At 37.3% G+C, this 17661-nt stretch overlaps 1 protein-coding gene across 6 annotated transcripts in view; it reads right to left on the minus strand.

The window, feature by feature from the left end:
* The window catches only part of SHPRH (SNF2 histone linker PHD RING helicase), a 91688-nt gene that overhangs the window by 51876 nt on the left and 22151 nt on the right, over positions 1–17661 (minus strand). For all 6 annotated transcript variants that reach the window (XR_011568514.1, XM_070796309.1, XM_070796310.1 and 3 more), the window contains 8 exons: positions 16564–17223; positions 15088–15339; positions 14236–14314; positions 8828–8991; positions 8457–8713; positions 6854–6975; positions 2921–3009; positions 1158–1250 (listed from right to left, as the gene is read on the minus strand). Coding sequence is in view for 5 of the 6 variants with exons in the window: in XM_070796309.1 (XP_070652410.1) it covers positions 1158–1250; positions 2921–3009; positions 6854–6975; positions 8457–8713; positions 8828–8991; positions 14236–14314; positions 15088–15339; positions 16564–17223 (1716 nt within the window). In the remaining variant the exon portion in view is untranslated. The remainder of the gene's footprint in view (positions 1–1157; positions 1251–2920; positions 3010–6853; positions 6976–8456; positions 8714–8827; positions 8992–14235; positions 14315–15087; positions 15340–16563; positions 17224–17661) is intronic.

Consider the following 17661-nt stretch of genomic DNA (forward strand, 5'->3'; position numbering starts at 1 on the left):
ACTTACAACAACAGCAATTTCATGAAGTCATTCATTTTCCTAGGCTTTAGTTACTTCATCTACAAAAAGAGGTGGTGGAAATGATTTCTAGAATTTTGTCCAGCTTTAAAATATCAAGGCTTCATATCATGTAAGAGTTAGGCCAAAGTGATAAAGTGATTTCCTTGGAAATACATCTACATAGTATGAACCCTCCACCTCATGATGCAATTTTCCTCTTCCTGTCACAACCTTCCAATTAATATCCATTACAATTCCTTGGTTGTAATTAGCTGGTCATTAGAGCTGTCTACTAGTAGATAGGACTGTCTCCCAGAGAGCTTCCTGTCACTGAAAGCATTTAACAGAGTGCCTGATTACATATAAAGATTAGACACCTGCACTGGGAATAAAATTTCACTTGCAAGTTTTCATATACTTTTTCACTTGAAAATTTCATACACTTGATGCTAGATTACTATCTAGCATCTAGCTAGATTCATACTTAAAAAATACCTACATACTTACTTACAAGTACATACTTACAAAATCTCATTTTTTTATCCTCTTAATTTACATAAAGGTTCCATTTACAGGTTCAGTAGTTTTCAAACACATCTACTACTCTTTTGCTTTTAGGTTTGCCATCTTTCTGATCTTTAATGAGGCAAAAATTCACTGGGGAATTGGCATAAGTGTATTAAAACTATTTTACGTCATTGTTTCTAACGAGAGGCAATATTCATTGCAGAAGGAATTTCTTTGAGGACATAAGTAATAGTGAAAATTTGAGTTTATTTATTGCTTCAAATAATACACTGAAGGGTGGAAAAGGTAGAAAACTTTATTTTTACTAAACTAAACCTTTGGCAGGTCTGTCATCAAATCAACATGATTTCCTTTAATTTGTTGTTTATTTACATCCTGTGCTGTTGGCTACCAGCAGCCATGTCTACAACAAGCAGTTGCCACACAGCTGCAAGATTATCAAAGAAACAAAATAATATGGAATGTTGCTATTCTATGCCACCCAAAATCATCAAAGCAAAGTTTGGAACATCAAAGCAGCAAAGAAACATGATTACCTTTTGATTTCCTAGGATGTATCAATTAGCCAGAACATGAACTCTGAGAAAAAATTCTTTTATAGGCAGAATGAAAAAAAAAAAAAAAATTACCTCTTCCTCAAGTCTGCCATCTCTCAGGGTAGGAGGTATCCCTGGGTGCTTGGCTGTCAACAATTCCATCAAGTTATGGGTAGCATGAAGTCTCTACAAACACACAAAAGGCAGCAATTATGACAGCCAATGCAGTGGACTCTAAGGGGAGAATCTACTATCACTAAGGCATACAGAACACTAATAATGCATTTAAGGCCAAATCATCGGATTCTTTTCCTTTAAAAATAACTTAGATACCAACTTTCTTCAGAGTCAGTTTTACTGTAATTATCTTAATTCATAATGATGTAAATTTTCAGTTAAAATATATGGTCTTATGAAACATGTCTATGTATTTAACAAAGTATGTTAAATAGGTAACTTCTTCTCTTATACATGCACTTGTCTATATGGGGAAATATGAATATGTCCAGTAAGTCCAGTAAAGCAGAAAGGTTGACTGGATAGACTTATTCCTCTTCTGGAAAATGAGTCTGGATGAGCCTAGCAATTTATGACATTATAAAACCAAAGATAATGAAATACATAAGAAAACAGGGCTGTGACCTGGATCTGTTGAATTTAAGGGCTGAAAAGAGGAGGGGCTGGAGGTGCAGATGGTGTAGAATAAAGGAGAAAACTCCATCTTAAATCTCTGTATTAAATATTAATATAAGCCAGACATCTCACTGTGATATTGGGTCTGTGACTGTACTGAGGCTTCTGTTGCATTCTGCACAAACTAGTGGAATGGACTGGGAGGAACACCTCTCTCTCTGTTCGTTTACACCTTTATCCCAACAGAGCAGAGTGGCTAATTTGACTGGACAGAGTTAGATATTCCTTGGGTTATGCCTGGTCAGCAGGCTAAGCTGCTGTGACTCAAAGCAAGAACCAGGCTGCCTGATGGTTTACTCTTCACTGGAGCTCAGGCGCACTGGACTCACCTGCCCACTTCTGTTTCCTTTATTCAGGAGCACAGTATCTTCCAACTTGCTCCTTCTCTCGTAAGGTAAACACATTTGCTTAAGGTCCAAAGCCTTCTGTAATCCTCATCCATGCATACATAATATAAGGATACCAGTATTTAATTTTCTCTCCTCTTCCCCCTCCCCCATACACTCCTCCTAACACCTGCTCAGACACAGGTGAACATGAGGTTCCAAGGCCTAGGTTCTGAACAGTAAAAAAGAAGCCTCACTTGGGACTCAAGCCTAAACTTACCAGGATTCATAAAACGGATCTTATTTACCATTTAGCTAGAGTCTTGTCTATATGATCCACTGATAGAAGCAAGAAGAAATTTCACATTTAAGTGTTACAATTCAAATATCCAAATCTCCCTAAGAGACCTACAAAAACTAAATTAGAAGACCATTGGATAAGTATTATTGTTACTTAGTTCCACTGCTGAGTGAAACTCAATTTCTTTTTTTGTTGAATATCATGTAAATAAATATGCTGATATAAATATGCAAAAGTGATAAAACTGATGCCATTCTTTGAAATACGAATGTTTTGAGCTACTTTTCTAATGTAGGTTAGGCTTATCTAGTCAGCCTTGTGGCCAATACTGGCCTGAGTAGACAGAATATTAGTGTTTCTCAAACTTTTGGGTCTATACAAAAAGACATCTTGGGTGCTTGTTAAGAGAACATGGATTTTAAGTTTTATCCCCAGGGACTGTGACTCACTCCACTTGTTACCTTTCGTCCTCTTAAATATTCAGAAAATTTATTTTACAAAGATCAAACAGTTTGAAACTGTTTAGTTTTACTTACTTGCAGTGAATCTGTTTTGAGTTTTTCCTTGTGTTCCTCAGATGAACGCAACACTTCTCTATATAGTTCTGCTGCCAAAGCATACTCGCCTGGATAATCAAAATATGTTTAAAGAATAAGAAAATCACGTATTTAGCTCTCAAAGTCATCTAAAAACACCTACTGTAAAAATACAGCATTGATTAGAACTCCCTAATTTATTTATTTTTTACGAAAAGGAATTTGAGTTGGTATTAATATGACTGCCCCAGTAAAAAAAGTTGATGATGGCACCCTTTCTTGGGGGTTAAAATTCCACAGAACTAGAACACCAATAAAATAATTTAATGTTTTAAAAGTATGCTAAAAAACAAACAAACTAGTGTTTTTTTCTTCTTTTTCAAGTTAATGACTTCCAAGCAGTAGTTATTAGGATGTTTGAAATTAAGGACAAATTTAGGGTACTTACATGTGTTTATAAACAAATATTCAAAACACTATGACCAATGTACACGTACTTTTCAGAAAAATAATGCACTCTTCTTGACAGGTATTGTTTCTGTTGGTATTAGGCCAGAAGGATTTAGTTTATAACTACATTTCAAAAATTTAGAATTCTTTCTATTTCTGGTTATATAATTCACAGTTAGTCTAAGAGATTTACGCTTTTTTTTTGTTATACCTAAAAAGTAGCTCATACAAATAAAGTCATAAAAAAGTACAAAAGCACAAGCTGATAAACTATGGCCCATGGGTCTTATCTGACTGTATTTTTGTAGGGTCTACACACTAAGAATTTATTTTTAAATTTTAATAGTTGAAATAAAAACTAAGATAAAACTATTTTGCGACATGTGAAAATTACATGATATTAAATCTCAGGGTCCATGAATAAAGTTTTAGTGGAACCCAGTCATGAGGACTTTACGTACTATCTGTGGCTGCTTTTGTATTACAACAGCTGAATAGTTGTCACAAATCTTATGGCTCACAAAGCCTAAAATATTTACTACCTGATTCTTTCAGAAAGTTTCATTAGACTTCAGTGAAGGAGAGGTGAAACATTTTTAATGGCTCTGACTAATGCAACCTATCTTTTTTTCTGCCTGGGGAAAAACTCGAAACCAGTAATTTATACATACAATAAAATGAAAATCTAACAGTAGCAAAATCATGAAACACAAGGGAGAAAAAGATAAAGAGATGTTCTAATTTCAGTTTGCTGAGGAAAAAGCTTTTATCCTGATCGTTGCATACACTTGCTTATTTTAAACTGTAAACCAGTTTCATTAATATCATGGATTTAGAATTTTGCTCATAGCCATAATGAATATTCTATATACATATATATGCGCCTGGTGGTTCAGACAGTAAAGAATCTGCCCGCAATGCGGAATACCCGGGTTCAATCCCTGAGTCAGGAAGATCCCCTGGAGAAGGGAATGGCAACCCACTCTAGTATTCTTGCCTGGAGAATTCCATGGACAGAAGAACAGTCCACGGGGTTGCAGAGTCGGACATGACTGAGTGACTAACACACACACTTTCTCTCTGTTAAAGCTGATTCCATATATGTATATTTTATTGTGGTAAAGTATACATAAAATAAAATTTACGATTTCAACCATTTTTAAGAGTGTAGTCCAACAGCATTAAGTACATTCATATTGTTGCACAAAACACTTGCTTTTATACCACTGTTTTATATCTAGTTCTACCAGTTATTTAATATAAAGCTTTCTAAAGCACACATTTTCACAGTACTTGCCAAGTCCTCTAATCTCTATTCATTTTTATAAAGCAGATTACTTTCACAATAATAAAGTTGCATTATAATGTAGGAGTAACAATTATCTTCACACAATGAGCTCTCTTTAGCTTTTCAAAAGACATATGGATTCCATTAATATTTATACTGTCATTTATAAAGAACAATTCATTTAACAACTTTCTCTTCATAATTATTATACCTTTTAAAGAAGGTACAATGACTAGACTATAATAAAAGCAGATGAAACTGAGCTATTCATTATAATATCTGTTTTCTTTTCACTACTTAGTGAAAAAAAAAGATTTTTTATAGTGAAAAAAAATATTTTTATGTCTTTCCCAGACCAATATGGATAAAATATCCATATTCAATAAGCTATGCAAATATAAGCCAAATATGGAAATACCCATTCTTTGCCACTTGATGGCACTAAACAAATTAACAACTAGACAAATTGTACTGGTTTGATACTGCCAAACTAATTTTTTCCAAAAAAACACATGTAGAAATGAAAAATGTATGTGATGATCAGGAAAAAAATCTTTCTTTCTCAGAAAACTGAACCTAAAACACTTCTATATATATATATGTATGTGTGTATGTGTGTGTAGATACACACACACATATATATTTCATGTATATAGTACACAAAATTGAAATAACATGTTTTTAACACCATAATCAGTGAGGACCTTAAAATATACACTGTATATCATATATATGTATATTCGCATGTAATATGTGAATCCCTTTAGTGTTTAATATTAATTTTAGATTTCATTTAGAAGTCATATCTGTACTATCTGGTCTCTAATATTAGAAGAGTTTAAATTATATAAGTTAAATATGTAATGTTACTTTTAAAAATGTAGATTATTTAATATACTACTATGAATTAAACTAGAAACTAAAAGTAGTTAATCCCCCACAGTTCAGTTTATAATTACAATTAAATGAGACTAGACATACCACTTATTAACGGACTTTCTAATAGGAATTCTTCTTAACAATCAGCAATAGTTTCCAGCCACAGACGAATAACTACAGTGAGAAAGCAGTGGGAACTACCTGAAAAGAGCAGTGATGCACCTCTTGCTACATCATAGCATGGTATTTTGCCACACAGGAGCCAGTCAAATGCTGATCCTGTTAGAGTGCTACAGTGTTTGGACAATGATCAGATGAATAACCCTCCCAATTCCCATACTGTGCATAATTTCACAGCAGGGGAAAAGAGACAAGTCTGACAAGGAGACTAGAAAAAAGGCTAAGTGAAGAAATTCATTTACTGTCTAAGCTTCTGAGTCATAACAACACAGAATAAAATGAGAAATGCAGTTCATAATCAAGTTGGGAAATCTGAAATTTATTATTGTGATCATTTACAAGTGACATATCACTCAACATCAGAAATTTTTAATGGTGAGTTGCAACCTACTATATAGTATAATACTGAGGTTTACAAATGCCTATTTGATAAAGAGGACACAGGATTATAAAAAAATTAAATATCTGATGTGAAATCAAGAGATCCAGGGCAAATTCTTTGTCACTTTCTAGCTGTAATCTTGAGAAAGCAACTAAGCCCTTTGAACCCATTTTCTCAAATAAAATAGGGATGGTAATGGCTAAACTATTGGGTAATCATGAGGATAAAACAATATATATAAATATAATAGTATTATATATACTATAAAATGCTTATAGAAAAATGAATTTTTCAGATATGAGGCTAGATTGACACTTATTTACTACATTATTTTTAGTACCTAAATCATAACCAGCACATAGCAAATACTCCAATATTTGTTGGGAGACTGAACTTACAAGTGATACTACTCTGTAAGTCAATGACCAACATCCACTTGAATGTGTCACAATTTAACCATTCTGTTTCTAGGCATTTTGGTTGTTTCAGTTGTTCACTATTTTGGTTGTTTCAATTGTTCACATGAAAAACTTTTAGAAGTGGAAATGTTTGGTGAAAGCATATTGAAACTTTTTTTTTGGAAATGTTCTGTATAACTGCTCTCCATTAAGTTGGACCTATTTAAATTATGATTAATACTGTGTTAAAGTGTCTTTCTGGGGAGACTTTGATTTACATTATAACTATAATTATAATTTTGATTTACATTATAAGTATTTAGAAGAATCAAAGATAACAAAGCATCACCTTCTACCTTTAATGATGTGGATGCCTGCTAAGCCATTGAGGGCACAGACTAGCTGCCGATGCGCCTCTTCACATTCAGTGCCACACTTCTTCTGCAGGGATGTCAGCAGTTCCTCCATTGTCATGGTGCTAAAAGAAAAGGCAGGTTGTTCAGAACTAGAAAGAAGATTCCAAGTGAGAGAATAATATTACATAAGATCAAGAGTACCAGTCTCTTATAGAGTCTTTGTGATCTTTGATATCTGTTTACCTCCATTTTCATCACTATCATTATTAGTTTACTATTCTAGCAAGCTTTCTTTCGATCCTCTCATTCTTTAACTTTTTCTCATTTCAGTCAGTGAAGAGCAGAACTAGAAAAATCTTCCTAAAGTGCAAAGTGGTGGTTGTGGTGGTTAAGTCGCTCAGTCATGTCTGACTCTTGCGACCCCAAGGACTGTAGCCTGCCAGGCTCCTCTGTCCATGGACTTCTCCAGGCAAGAATACTGGAGTGGGCATTCGTTCCATTCTCCAGGATTATCTTTCCAACCCAGGGATTGAAGGCAGGTCTCCTGCATTGCAGGCAAATTCTTTACTGTCTGAGCTACCAGGGGAGCCCCACAGCAATTCATATATACCTCTTGTGAAATACACAATGTTTTCTTTACATTATAGAGATCGATAAACTTTGTCTGATGGCTCGGATGGTAAAGAATCTGCCTACAGTGCAGGAGACCTGGGTTTGATCCCTGTGACAGGAAGATCCCCTGGAGAAGAGAATGGCAACCCACTCTAGTATTCTTGCCTGGAGGATCCCATGGACAGAGGAGCCTATCAGGCTACAGTCCATGGGGTTGCAGAGTCAGACTCGACTTTGCAACTAACACTTTCACTAATCTTTGTCTTTGCCTTTAGTTATCTACAAACTGCTCAAAGGCAAGGATAAGAGTCAAATTCCTCTTTATATTTCTTATAGCGCCTGAAAGGATATCTTTTTAATATCAAGTGCTAAAAAAAAAAAAAAAAGAGGCTAGTTCCTATCACAGTTGATGAACCAACAAATTTTTGGGGACAACAGAGTATTGAAAGGAATAATCAAAGAATATAGCTAGTATAATTATAAGGAAAATATTTAATAGGAATCTAATTTACCTAATTACCTGATGTCAGAACCAAAAAATATAACGCAAAATGAACAAAAGCGTTTCATATCTGGAGTGCAGCAGAAGACAAACAGAAACCCAAAAAAACAACAAAACCCTTCAACAGTCCTAAAAAAATGTTCAAAACCATGAAAATAATTTTGATGTGGTTCTCTTTCACAAATGGGGCTCCATATTGAAGAGAAATCACCACACTGCTAAAAACAGATGACAACTCAGTTCTAAGACCCTGAATGAAACTGTGGGCTAGGAAGCTAATTGCTTTAATACTGTCTATGCATGAATGCATGCTAAGTCTCTTCAGTTGTGACCGACTCTGTGCGACCCTATGGACAGCAGCCCACCAGGCTCCTCTGTCCACGGGATTCTCTAGGCAAGAATACAGGAGTGGGTTGCCATTTCCTTCCCCCAATACTGTCGATCACTGCTCTATTATCTCTTACAGTATAAGAAAACTGATAATAAAACCTTTTTTGGAGTGGCAAGAACTCGCCACGAACAGCCTGTGGGTGGCAGCAGGCCTGTCGGAGCCTCAGCAATGGATATAGGATGGAGGTGACGGTCCTTCTGTCCAGGCTGCTGAGCTTCAAAGCCCAGTCAGAAATCTTCCTGAGTTTTACCACTGCATCCTGGCAGCACACCTCATGTTGACGGTGATAGAAATGCCTTTCCACTGGAGAAAAGTGAAGCCAGTGGGTTTCTTCTGTCTGAGGGGGTATCTGGATCTAAACAGAGGAGAAAAAAAAAAGTCACCTGGAAATTTAACTTTTCATCCCAACTCTGCTTCTTCTTAAATTTTTTCCTAATACCCTTAATCAATAAATACTTATGCTACTGACTTGGTCAATCACATCTTTCTTCGCAGACCTCCACATTATCTTGGCAATAAAGCTGTAGAGGAAATGAGGATTCTTCTTGCAATAAGGACGATAGAGAAGTCGAACCCACCAGTGTCTGACACAGTAAGGTTCAACACCGAGAAATACCACCAACCCGAATAGATCTGAAAAGAAAGAAAAAAAGCATGTTGAGAATACAGATAGTCTGACTTAGGATGGTTTGACTTAAAATTTTTGACTTTACCATGGAGCAAAAACAAATGTTATTAATTAATAAATCATCAACCTGATTTATCTCTATCACTCTAGCAGAGTGACTATTAACTGGGGTGGAAGGGTGTGATTTTGCCCACTGGGGACATTTGGCAATGACTGGAGACAATTATGGGTGTCACAACTGCAAGAACACTACCAGTATAAGGAGTGTAAAAGCTCAATATACAAAATAACCAGAACAGCCCCTAATGAAAATGAATTATCTGACTCAAAATGTTAATGGGGCTAAGGTAGAGAAACCCTGGTCTAACACAAAAAGAAAACAAATGAGACTTCTACTTCCAAATACAACATAGTAAGTTAGTTGAAGAAGTTGAATGGTTCTATGAAGACCTATAAGACCTTTTAGAACTAACACCCCCAAAAGATGTCCTTTTCATTATAGAGGACTGGAATGCAAAAGTAGGAAGTCAAAAAGCACCTGGAATAACAGGCAAATTTGGCCTTGGAGTACTGAATGAAGCAAGGCAAAGGCTAACAGAGTTTTGCCAAGGAAACACACTGGTCATAGCATTTTTTTTTTTTTTTTAAATTAAAAACACAGCACATTTATTTAAACTGTTACTTTTGATAATTCATTGACTCTTATGACAGGTCAGTATCTTCATTCTATTACCTTATAGGGTACATTCATTAGTGTTACATAAAATTTCAAGTAAAATTAAACAATTAAAAGTACAGTTAAGAACATAGTTGATCTGCATGAGAGGATTCACCATCATGTACCCTAGTCCCTAATGCAGTTATTTTTTCTGTTTCCTGGGCCTCTCCAGCTTAGACACATTTTCATTTCAGAGAATATAAAAGTGGCTCCACTGAGCTCTCGCCCATGAGGGCCCAGCTGCTGCATATCAGTGTGTGTTGACCCAGTGGTACCTGTCCACCCGGTGCCCAGCAGTAGGCCTGTGGCCTTTAGGGGTCTTATGCAACGCATGATAAGCATTTCCTAGGAGGCCCATCTGGCCATCCCTCATATTCTTTTTTCGGGGAATAGCAAACACCCTCTTCCAACAACACAAGAGAAGACTCTACACACCAGATAGTCAACACTAAAATCAGACTGATTATATTCTTTGCAGCCAAAGATGGAGAAGCTCTATACGGTCAGCAAAAACAAGACCGGGAGCTGACTGTGGCTCAGATCATGAACTCCTTATTGCCAAATTCAGACTTAAATTGAAGAAAGTGGGGAAAACCACTAGACCATGAATGGTATGACCTAAATCAAATCCCTTATGATTATACAGTGGAAGTGAGAAATAGGTATAAGGGACTAGATCTGATAGACAGAGTGCCTGAAGAAGTATGGACCGAGATTCGTGACACTGACTGAACTGAACTGAAGTCACATCAGGCTAACATTCCCACCATAGTTACTATTAACGCAAAAAACCCCCCAAAACCCTGATACATTGTAAGCGTGATAGCATTAAAGATATCAGAGAATCACGGAAGCAAAGATGAAAAATAAACTAAATTTCCAGACATTCGGGAAATGCTATTTTTTATGGTAACTTGGACATGAGAAAACTTTTGGCGTCATTATGTTGATTGTGGAAATAAACTCCCTGGTAAATACATATGTCAAAAGTTTACAAATTTTGTATTTTAAATATTTATAGTTTCATTATATGTCATTCATACCTCAATAAAGCTGTTTAAAAAATTAATCAAAAATTTGTTAAAGGGTGCCAGATGCTCAAAACACCTGCCAACATCTTATTTATTCCAAATTAAGTACCCAGAGAACTGCAGAATTACTGCTCATATTCCTTTAACATTAAAATGAGAATAAAGTAACTGTGATAGGCATTTTCTCTACACCTTCTTAGCTAACTCTGGAGTTCAATGAGATCTTCAGTTCAGTTCAGTTCAGTCGCTCAGTCACATTCGACTCTTTGCAACCCCATGAATCGCAGCACGCCAGGCCTCCCTGTCCATCACCAACTCTCGGAGTTTACTCAAACTCATGTCCATCGAGTCGATGATGCCATCCAGATGTCTCATCCTCTGTCGTCCCCTTCTCTTCCTGCCCCCAATCCCTCCCAGCATCAGGGTCTTTTCCAATGAGTCAACTCTTCACATGAGGTGGCCAAAGTACTGGAGTTTCAGCTTCAGCTTCATTTCTTCCAATGAACACCCAGGACTGATCTCCTCCAGATGGACTGGTTCGATCTCCTTGCAGTCCAAGGGACTCTCAAGAGTCTTCTCCAACACCACAGTTCAAAAGCATCAATTCTTCGGCGCTCAGCTTTCTTCACAGTCCAACTCTCACATCCATACATGACTACTGGAAAAACCATAGCCTTGACTAGATGGACCTTTGTTGGCAAAGTAATGTCTCTGCTTTTGAATATGCTATCTTGGTTGGTCATAACTTTCCTTCCAAGGAGTAAATGTCTTTTAATTTCATGGCTGCAATCACCATCTGCAGTGATTTTGGAGCCCCGAAAAATAAAGTCTGACACTGTTTCCACTGTTTCCCCATCTATTTCCCATGAAGTGATGGGACCAGATGCCATGATCTTCGTTTTCTGAGTGTTGAGCTTTAAGCCAACTTTTTGACTCTCCTCTTTCACTTTCAACAAGAGGCTTTTTAGTTACTCTTCACTTTCTGCTGTTAAGAGTGGTGTCATCTGCATATCTGAGGTTATTGATATTTCTCCCAGCAATCTAGATTCCAGCTTGTGCTTCCTCCAGCGCAGTGTTTCTCATGATGTACTCTGCATATAAGTTAAGTAAACAGGGTGACAATATACAGCCTTGACATAACTCCTTTTCCTATTTGGAACCAGTCTGTTGTTCCATGTCCAGTTCTAACTGTTGCTTCCTGACCTGCATACAGGTTTCTCAAGAGGCAGGTCAGGTGGTCTGGTATTCCCATCTCTTTCAGAATTTTCCACAGTTTATTGTGATCCACGCAGTCAAAGGCTTGGCATAGTCAATAAAGCAGAAATAGATGTTTTTTTGGAACTCTCTTGCTTTTTCGATGACCCAGTGGATGTTGGCAATTTGATCTCTGGTTCTTCTGCCTTTTCTAAAACCAGCTTGAACATCTGGAAGTTGACGATTCATGTATTGCTGAAGCCTGGCTTGGAGAATTTTGAGCATTACTTTGCGGGGAGCTGCCCGTGAGAACGGGGTCCTTTGTCCGAAGGACACAGCTCTGGGAGCTGCCTCAGTCCTTGAGGGTTTGCTTGCAAACATAGCTCTCTGTCCCGCCACCCCAGAGATTAGGCGCTTATTTACTGCAGGCACCTGGAGTTCTGTGCAAACTTCTCACGCACAGAGAAATGTTATCTGGTGTAAGAAATAATAACAGGGAGCCATTCCCATGCTCTCAAGATTTCTTGTGACTGTTTGTAAGATGTATAGGCTAACCAAGAAAAAAAGGTCAACTGTTTTGTCTCTCTCACGCTTTTCTGTATAAATATGAGATGTTGAATAAAGTTGGTGTCAGACTGCGTCCCTTCGTGGTGACGTGTCTGAACCTCTCGACCCCATCTTTGTAGTCTCTTGCTTTAGTTTCTTTCTTAGCCCCGCCGTGCACATTCTCGGGACCTGATCGACTTTGCCGGCTGGCTCTGGCATTACTTTACTATAATGTGAGATGAGTGCAATTGTGCGGTAGTTTGAGCATTCTTTGGCATTGCCTTTCTTTGGGATTGAAATGAAAACTGACCTTTTCCAGTCCTCTGGCCAATGCTGAGTTTTCCAAATTTGCTGGCATATTGAGTGCAGCACTTTCACAGCATCATCTTTTAGGATTTGAAATAGCTCAACTGGGATTCCATCACCTCCACTAGCTTTGTTCGTAGTGATGCTTTCTAAGGCCTACTTGACTTCGCATTCCAGGATGTCTGGCTCTCGGTGAGTGATCACACCATCGTGATTATGTTATTAACACCTAAATATTAACGTATTGGACAGTTTCCAATGTAACAGCAGACTACTAAATTTGGCCTTTTAATTAGCCTGATATTATTCTACAAATTGGAGAAGGGAATGGCACCCCACTCCAGTACTCTTGTGTGCAAAATCCCATGAATGGAGGAGCCTGGTCGGCTGCAGTCCATGGGGTCACTAAGCGTTGGAGACGACTGATCAACTTCACTTTGATGTTTCACTTTCATGGACTGGAGAAGTAAATGGCAACCCACTCCAGTGTTGGAGAACCCCAGGGACAGGGGATTCTGGTGGGCTGCCATCTATGGGGTCGCACATGGTCGGACACAACTGAAGTGACTTAGCGGCGGCAGCAGCAGCATTCTACAAATATGTAGCTTAATGTAACTTACTAAAATTACAGAGATATTTAAATATATACTTAAACATCTTCCTAAAAAACTCTTTTCCCCTAAAAATAGTCATCAAAAAATAGTGTTTCTCAGTTCAGTGTAATAGATGTTGATATTTTTACTTTAGCAGAATAGTAAGTTATCCTGCTAAGAACAATTGATACATGAAAACCTGAACTTTCAAGAATGATAGGTTTTGAAGATAAACATCTGCCATAGGACTAAGGATATTTATATTGTTATAATTAAACCACATTTTAGTGACAGTTTTTGCAGAAATTTATTATGTAAACCAACATTTACTTATTTAAACTTTTAGTCTCAAATATTTGCAACTTTGACAAAAGTTTTAAAAATGTTGTCTATGTTCTATGGAAAAAATTAGTTATATGAATGAGACTGATGTAGAAGCATCAGTTAAAATGTGTGAGGGGAAGTCCTTATCTTTATAGACACAGCCAAGTGAAACTAATTCCTTTTTCTTCTCTGTTTCCCTCTTTCTTTCTTGTCAGGTTCTCCCTGTTTTCTACTCACCATTTTGGATCTTTGAGTCCAATTCAGACCTGTGTCTACAGTGTTCAGGCAGGCACAACACCTGCTCAAGTCAGGACAGGAGGACTACTCAACTACATATCTGTCTTCACATATATATAAACAAAAAGCACTTGATTCCTTTTAAAAAGGTAGATGTCTGAAACTATTAGGATCAAATATAAATATATTTTAATATATGCATAATCACCTAAGGATTTCAGCAAAAGTTAAGCAATATTTTTTGCTCAAAAATTTTAAGTTTTTCAAATAAATGCGATATGTGAGGAAACCATCCATTACCTTCCAGTCCTCTCTGTACTGGAGTGCCACTGATGCACCAGCGGTTAATCCCACTCAAGCGCTGAGCCATTTCTGCAGCCTGATGGGAGAGAATGAGAAGAGAGACACAAGAAAAATGCAGGATTGCGTTTACTTATGAAAACAGCTCTCAAGCCCAGGCTTCAGGTCAGATGCATTTTCCCTTACAGAATAGTTATCACACTAGATACTGAACATCATATTCAATGGGCTGTCTTCTAGTATGGGGCTCTTATTAGCAGGAGGCTGCAATGTGTCCTTTCAAAGAGGAAAGGAAATTCATGTATGGGTAGAATGAAAATGCCCCAGCTGACTGATACATTTCCTAGACCACGCCATCCTCCAGATGAGAACCACTGTGCTAACAGGCATGACTTATTAATTCAGTTCAGGTCACAGACTGGGCAAAGAAGACAGAATAAAGACATACAATGAAGTCTGAATAAAAGTTTTTCCTCTAGCATTTTCCCATTACCATTTGGTCTCTGATAAAAAGCTGTCAGTTACCAGAGCTTGTATGGTGAGCACTCCATGTGGCAGAAATGCTGATTAAAGTACCTAAGTAGAGTTTACTTAGATCTACATCACATAAAAACTACCATCTTGTTCAAATATACATGAACTTTTCATACAGAACAATGATTCCAAGTACCAAATAATTTTTAAGGATTATACAGCTCATGCACAAGAGAAAGCAAATGCAAAGTGTCCAAAGGCAAACTTTTGGCGAATGTCAATACTGTGGGTTAAACTACATGTAAACTATTAAATTTCCTATGAACAGTTTCCTCCAGCTCTTCCCCAGCCCTCAAGCAATTCTGCAGAAATTCTCACTTTTACAGCAGGACATTCGACCATCTGAGCTTCATCAAGGCAGATCCTCCACCACTCCACAGCTACAAGAGGACTGGGAATAGCCATGTAGCGCTTCTGGTTCCTTAAGCGACGCCCATCCTCACTGTTGCTGTGTGGGATGTCTACATAGTTTAGTTCTGAACGGAGGACATCATAAGTAATGATGACTATATCCTGTTCTGCCAAAAAATGAGGCTGTAAAAAACCATCTTTCTTCACTCCTTGATATACCTAGGATATAATCACAGACATTCATTTATACCCTTACCAAGCACTTTCTATTTGTTTATAACCAAACATCCTATAAGATACATCCCAGACCTGTTTAGAGAAAGATGCATTTTACTGTGGAAGACTAAAAACATAAGCAATGTGAAAGGCACTGGAATAGAAGTAAATGCGAAAGCATCACAATGGAGACCAATTTTATGGCTAAGAAGGTAAATTCAGAGAGGAATTCAAATTTGCAGTAGATCTTGAAGTACATTCAAGAGCTTTCATGGGTGGAAGAAAGGGGAAAAGGTAGGTGGGTAGATGGAATCAATAGTTTGTGCGAAAGCACAATGGTATGAGAAAGTAAAACAAGAGCTATTATTTACTGAATGCCTTTTATGTTTTAGCACTGCAGAGTTTTATCTCCCACCTTTAACAACAATTCTGTTAGTTGTTATTAGTCCTATGTCACACATAGAAAACATGAAGGGACTTACTCAAAACTAGTAGAGTCAAGATACAAACCAAGGTTTGCCTCCTCTACAGAACAGAGCTCCTCAGTGGCAAAGTTGGTGTTTTATAAACTACTGTATTATACATGCCTATCATAGTGGCCGAAATACAGAAAATCTCCAGTAACATTTGTGTGGAAAGAAGAAAAGAAGAACACAAAGGGTAAAAAATACTAACAGTAGTGAACAATAACATTAAATGAACACTCACCATGTGCCAGCAGTTTATCAAATCATTCAATCTTCACAAAAAGTGTGTGGGGGGTACAATTTTTAGAACTTAGCACAATTCCTGGCACACAATAGGTGTTCACTAAATATTTGTTGAATGAGTAAATTCTTATTTTACAGAAGGGGTAACTGAGGCTTCAGAGGAAGATTCTGGAGCTAAAAGATGTAGGATCACACAAGCAGATAACTATTAAACAATGCTGCCTTTGAACTGCATTTCTTTCTGAATACAAAGATGTTTTTCCCTTATATGATTAAGGACTTCTTCAAAAACTTTCATAACTTTCCACTCAAAGTGCTTTAACTTCTGATGTCAGAAAAGAATAAACAGTCTACTGTACTTTTTCTTATTCTCAATTTCCTCTTTGAGTTCTGACTTAATATCATTATCTCATTAAGTTAATTTTCGGGATAAAAACAAGGTGACAAAGATTATAAAAATTATCATAAGCAAACACTTACATTTTCCTATCCCTTTAAAGAGTGCAAACTGTCTTACCAAGACTCGAAGAGATGATGACCTCACATGCCTGTTGATTTCATCCACCCACTGATGACAGATGGAACTGGGGGAGATGATCAGAGTTGCTCTTGTGGATACTGGCTCCATTGCAACAAGGCAGTGGGGGCAGTAGAAAGGTTTAATCTTCAGATTCTTCTCTTCATAATTCACACATTTTGCATGTTGCCACAAGTGGCATTTCAGGCACTGAACACGAGGCTTACAGTCTACCTGGTCAAGTTCACCACATATGCACCCAAAGCGATAACTGGAAGAATTATAGGAACCCATGATATTAGAATGTGGCATGTCATCACCAACAGGATTTAGAGATTCAGCTTGGTCCTTTGCTGAATGTTCTTGATTGACTTCAAAGACACATGTACTTTCAGATGTAGTAACATCAGTAATTTCAGAGTTACCAGTAGGTGGACAGTGATCCTGTGGGTTGAGACTGATGTTCAGCTGGCTTTTTTCCCTTTTTGTGGACGGAACAGGTTTCTTCCTCCATTTACTACGATTTCTCCTGGGCTTGCAGTAATAATAGTAAGGATCATCATCATCATCAGAGGTGTTTGATGGCAAATATTCAGAGTCTGTGTCCTTGTTTCCTGATTTTCTGGATTCTTTCTGAGTTTTCCTTGGACTCCCCACTGCCTATGAAAAACATTATTTATTTATCTTAATGGAGTGACATAGCTAAAATTAAACACCCAACTTCATGTGCTTTACATAAAAATCTCATAGGCAGTCTTTGTCACTCTTTCCCTGAGGAGAATCACTCCTGATCAGTGGTTTTCAAATTGCTCTATGAACTCCTCCTCCCACAGGCCCAAAAGGAAAAGAAAACTCTACTGTTGTTTAATTAATATTTGGAAGGAACAAAACTTAGAAATAAAGGGAGCTACTAATTTTGCTATCAACCTCTTATAATTTACAGTCTGTCTAAATCAATAAAAGACTGGTAGTTTATAATACAAACTAGGGCAATTATGGGCTTCCCTAGTGGCTCAGCGGTAAAGAATCCAGCGGTAGTGCAGGAGATGTGGGTTGAATCCCAGGGCTATAAAGATCCCCTGGAGAAGGAAATGGCAA

The sequence above is a fragment of the Bos indicus genome, chromosome 9 (genome assembly GCF_029378745.1).
Source record: "Bos indicus isolate NIAB-ARS_2022 breed Sahiwal x Tharparkar chromosome 9, NIAB-ARS_B.indTharparkar_mat_pri_1.0, whole genome shotgun sequence".
In the NCBI taxonomy this organism is placed as follows: Eukaryota; Metazoa; Chordata; class Mammalia; order Artiodactyla; family Bovidae; genus Bos; species Bos indicus.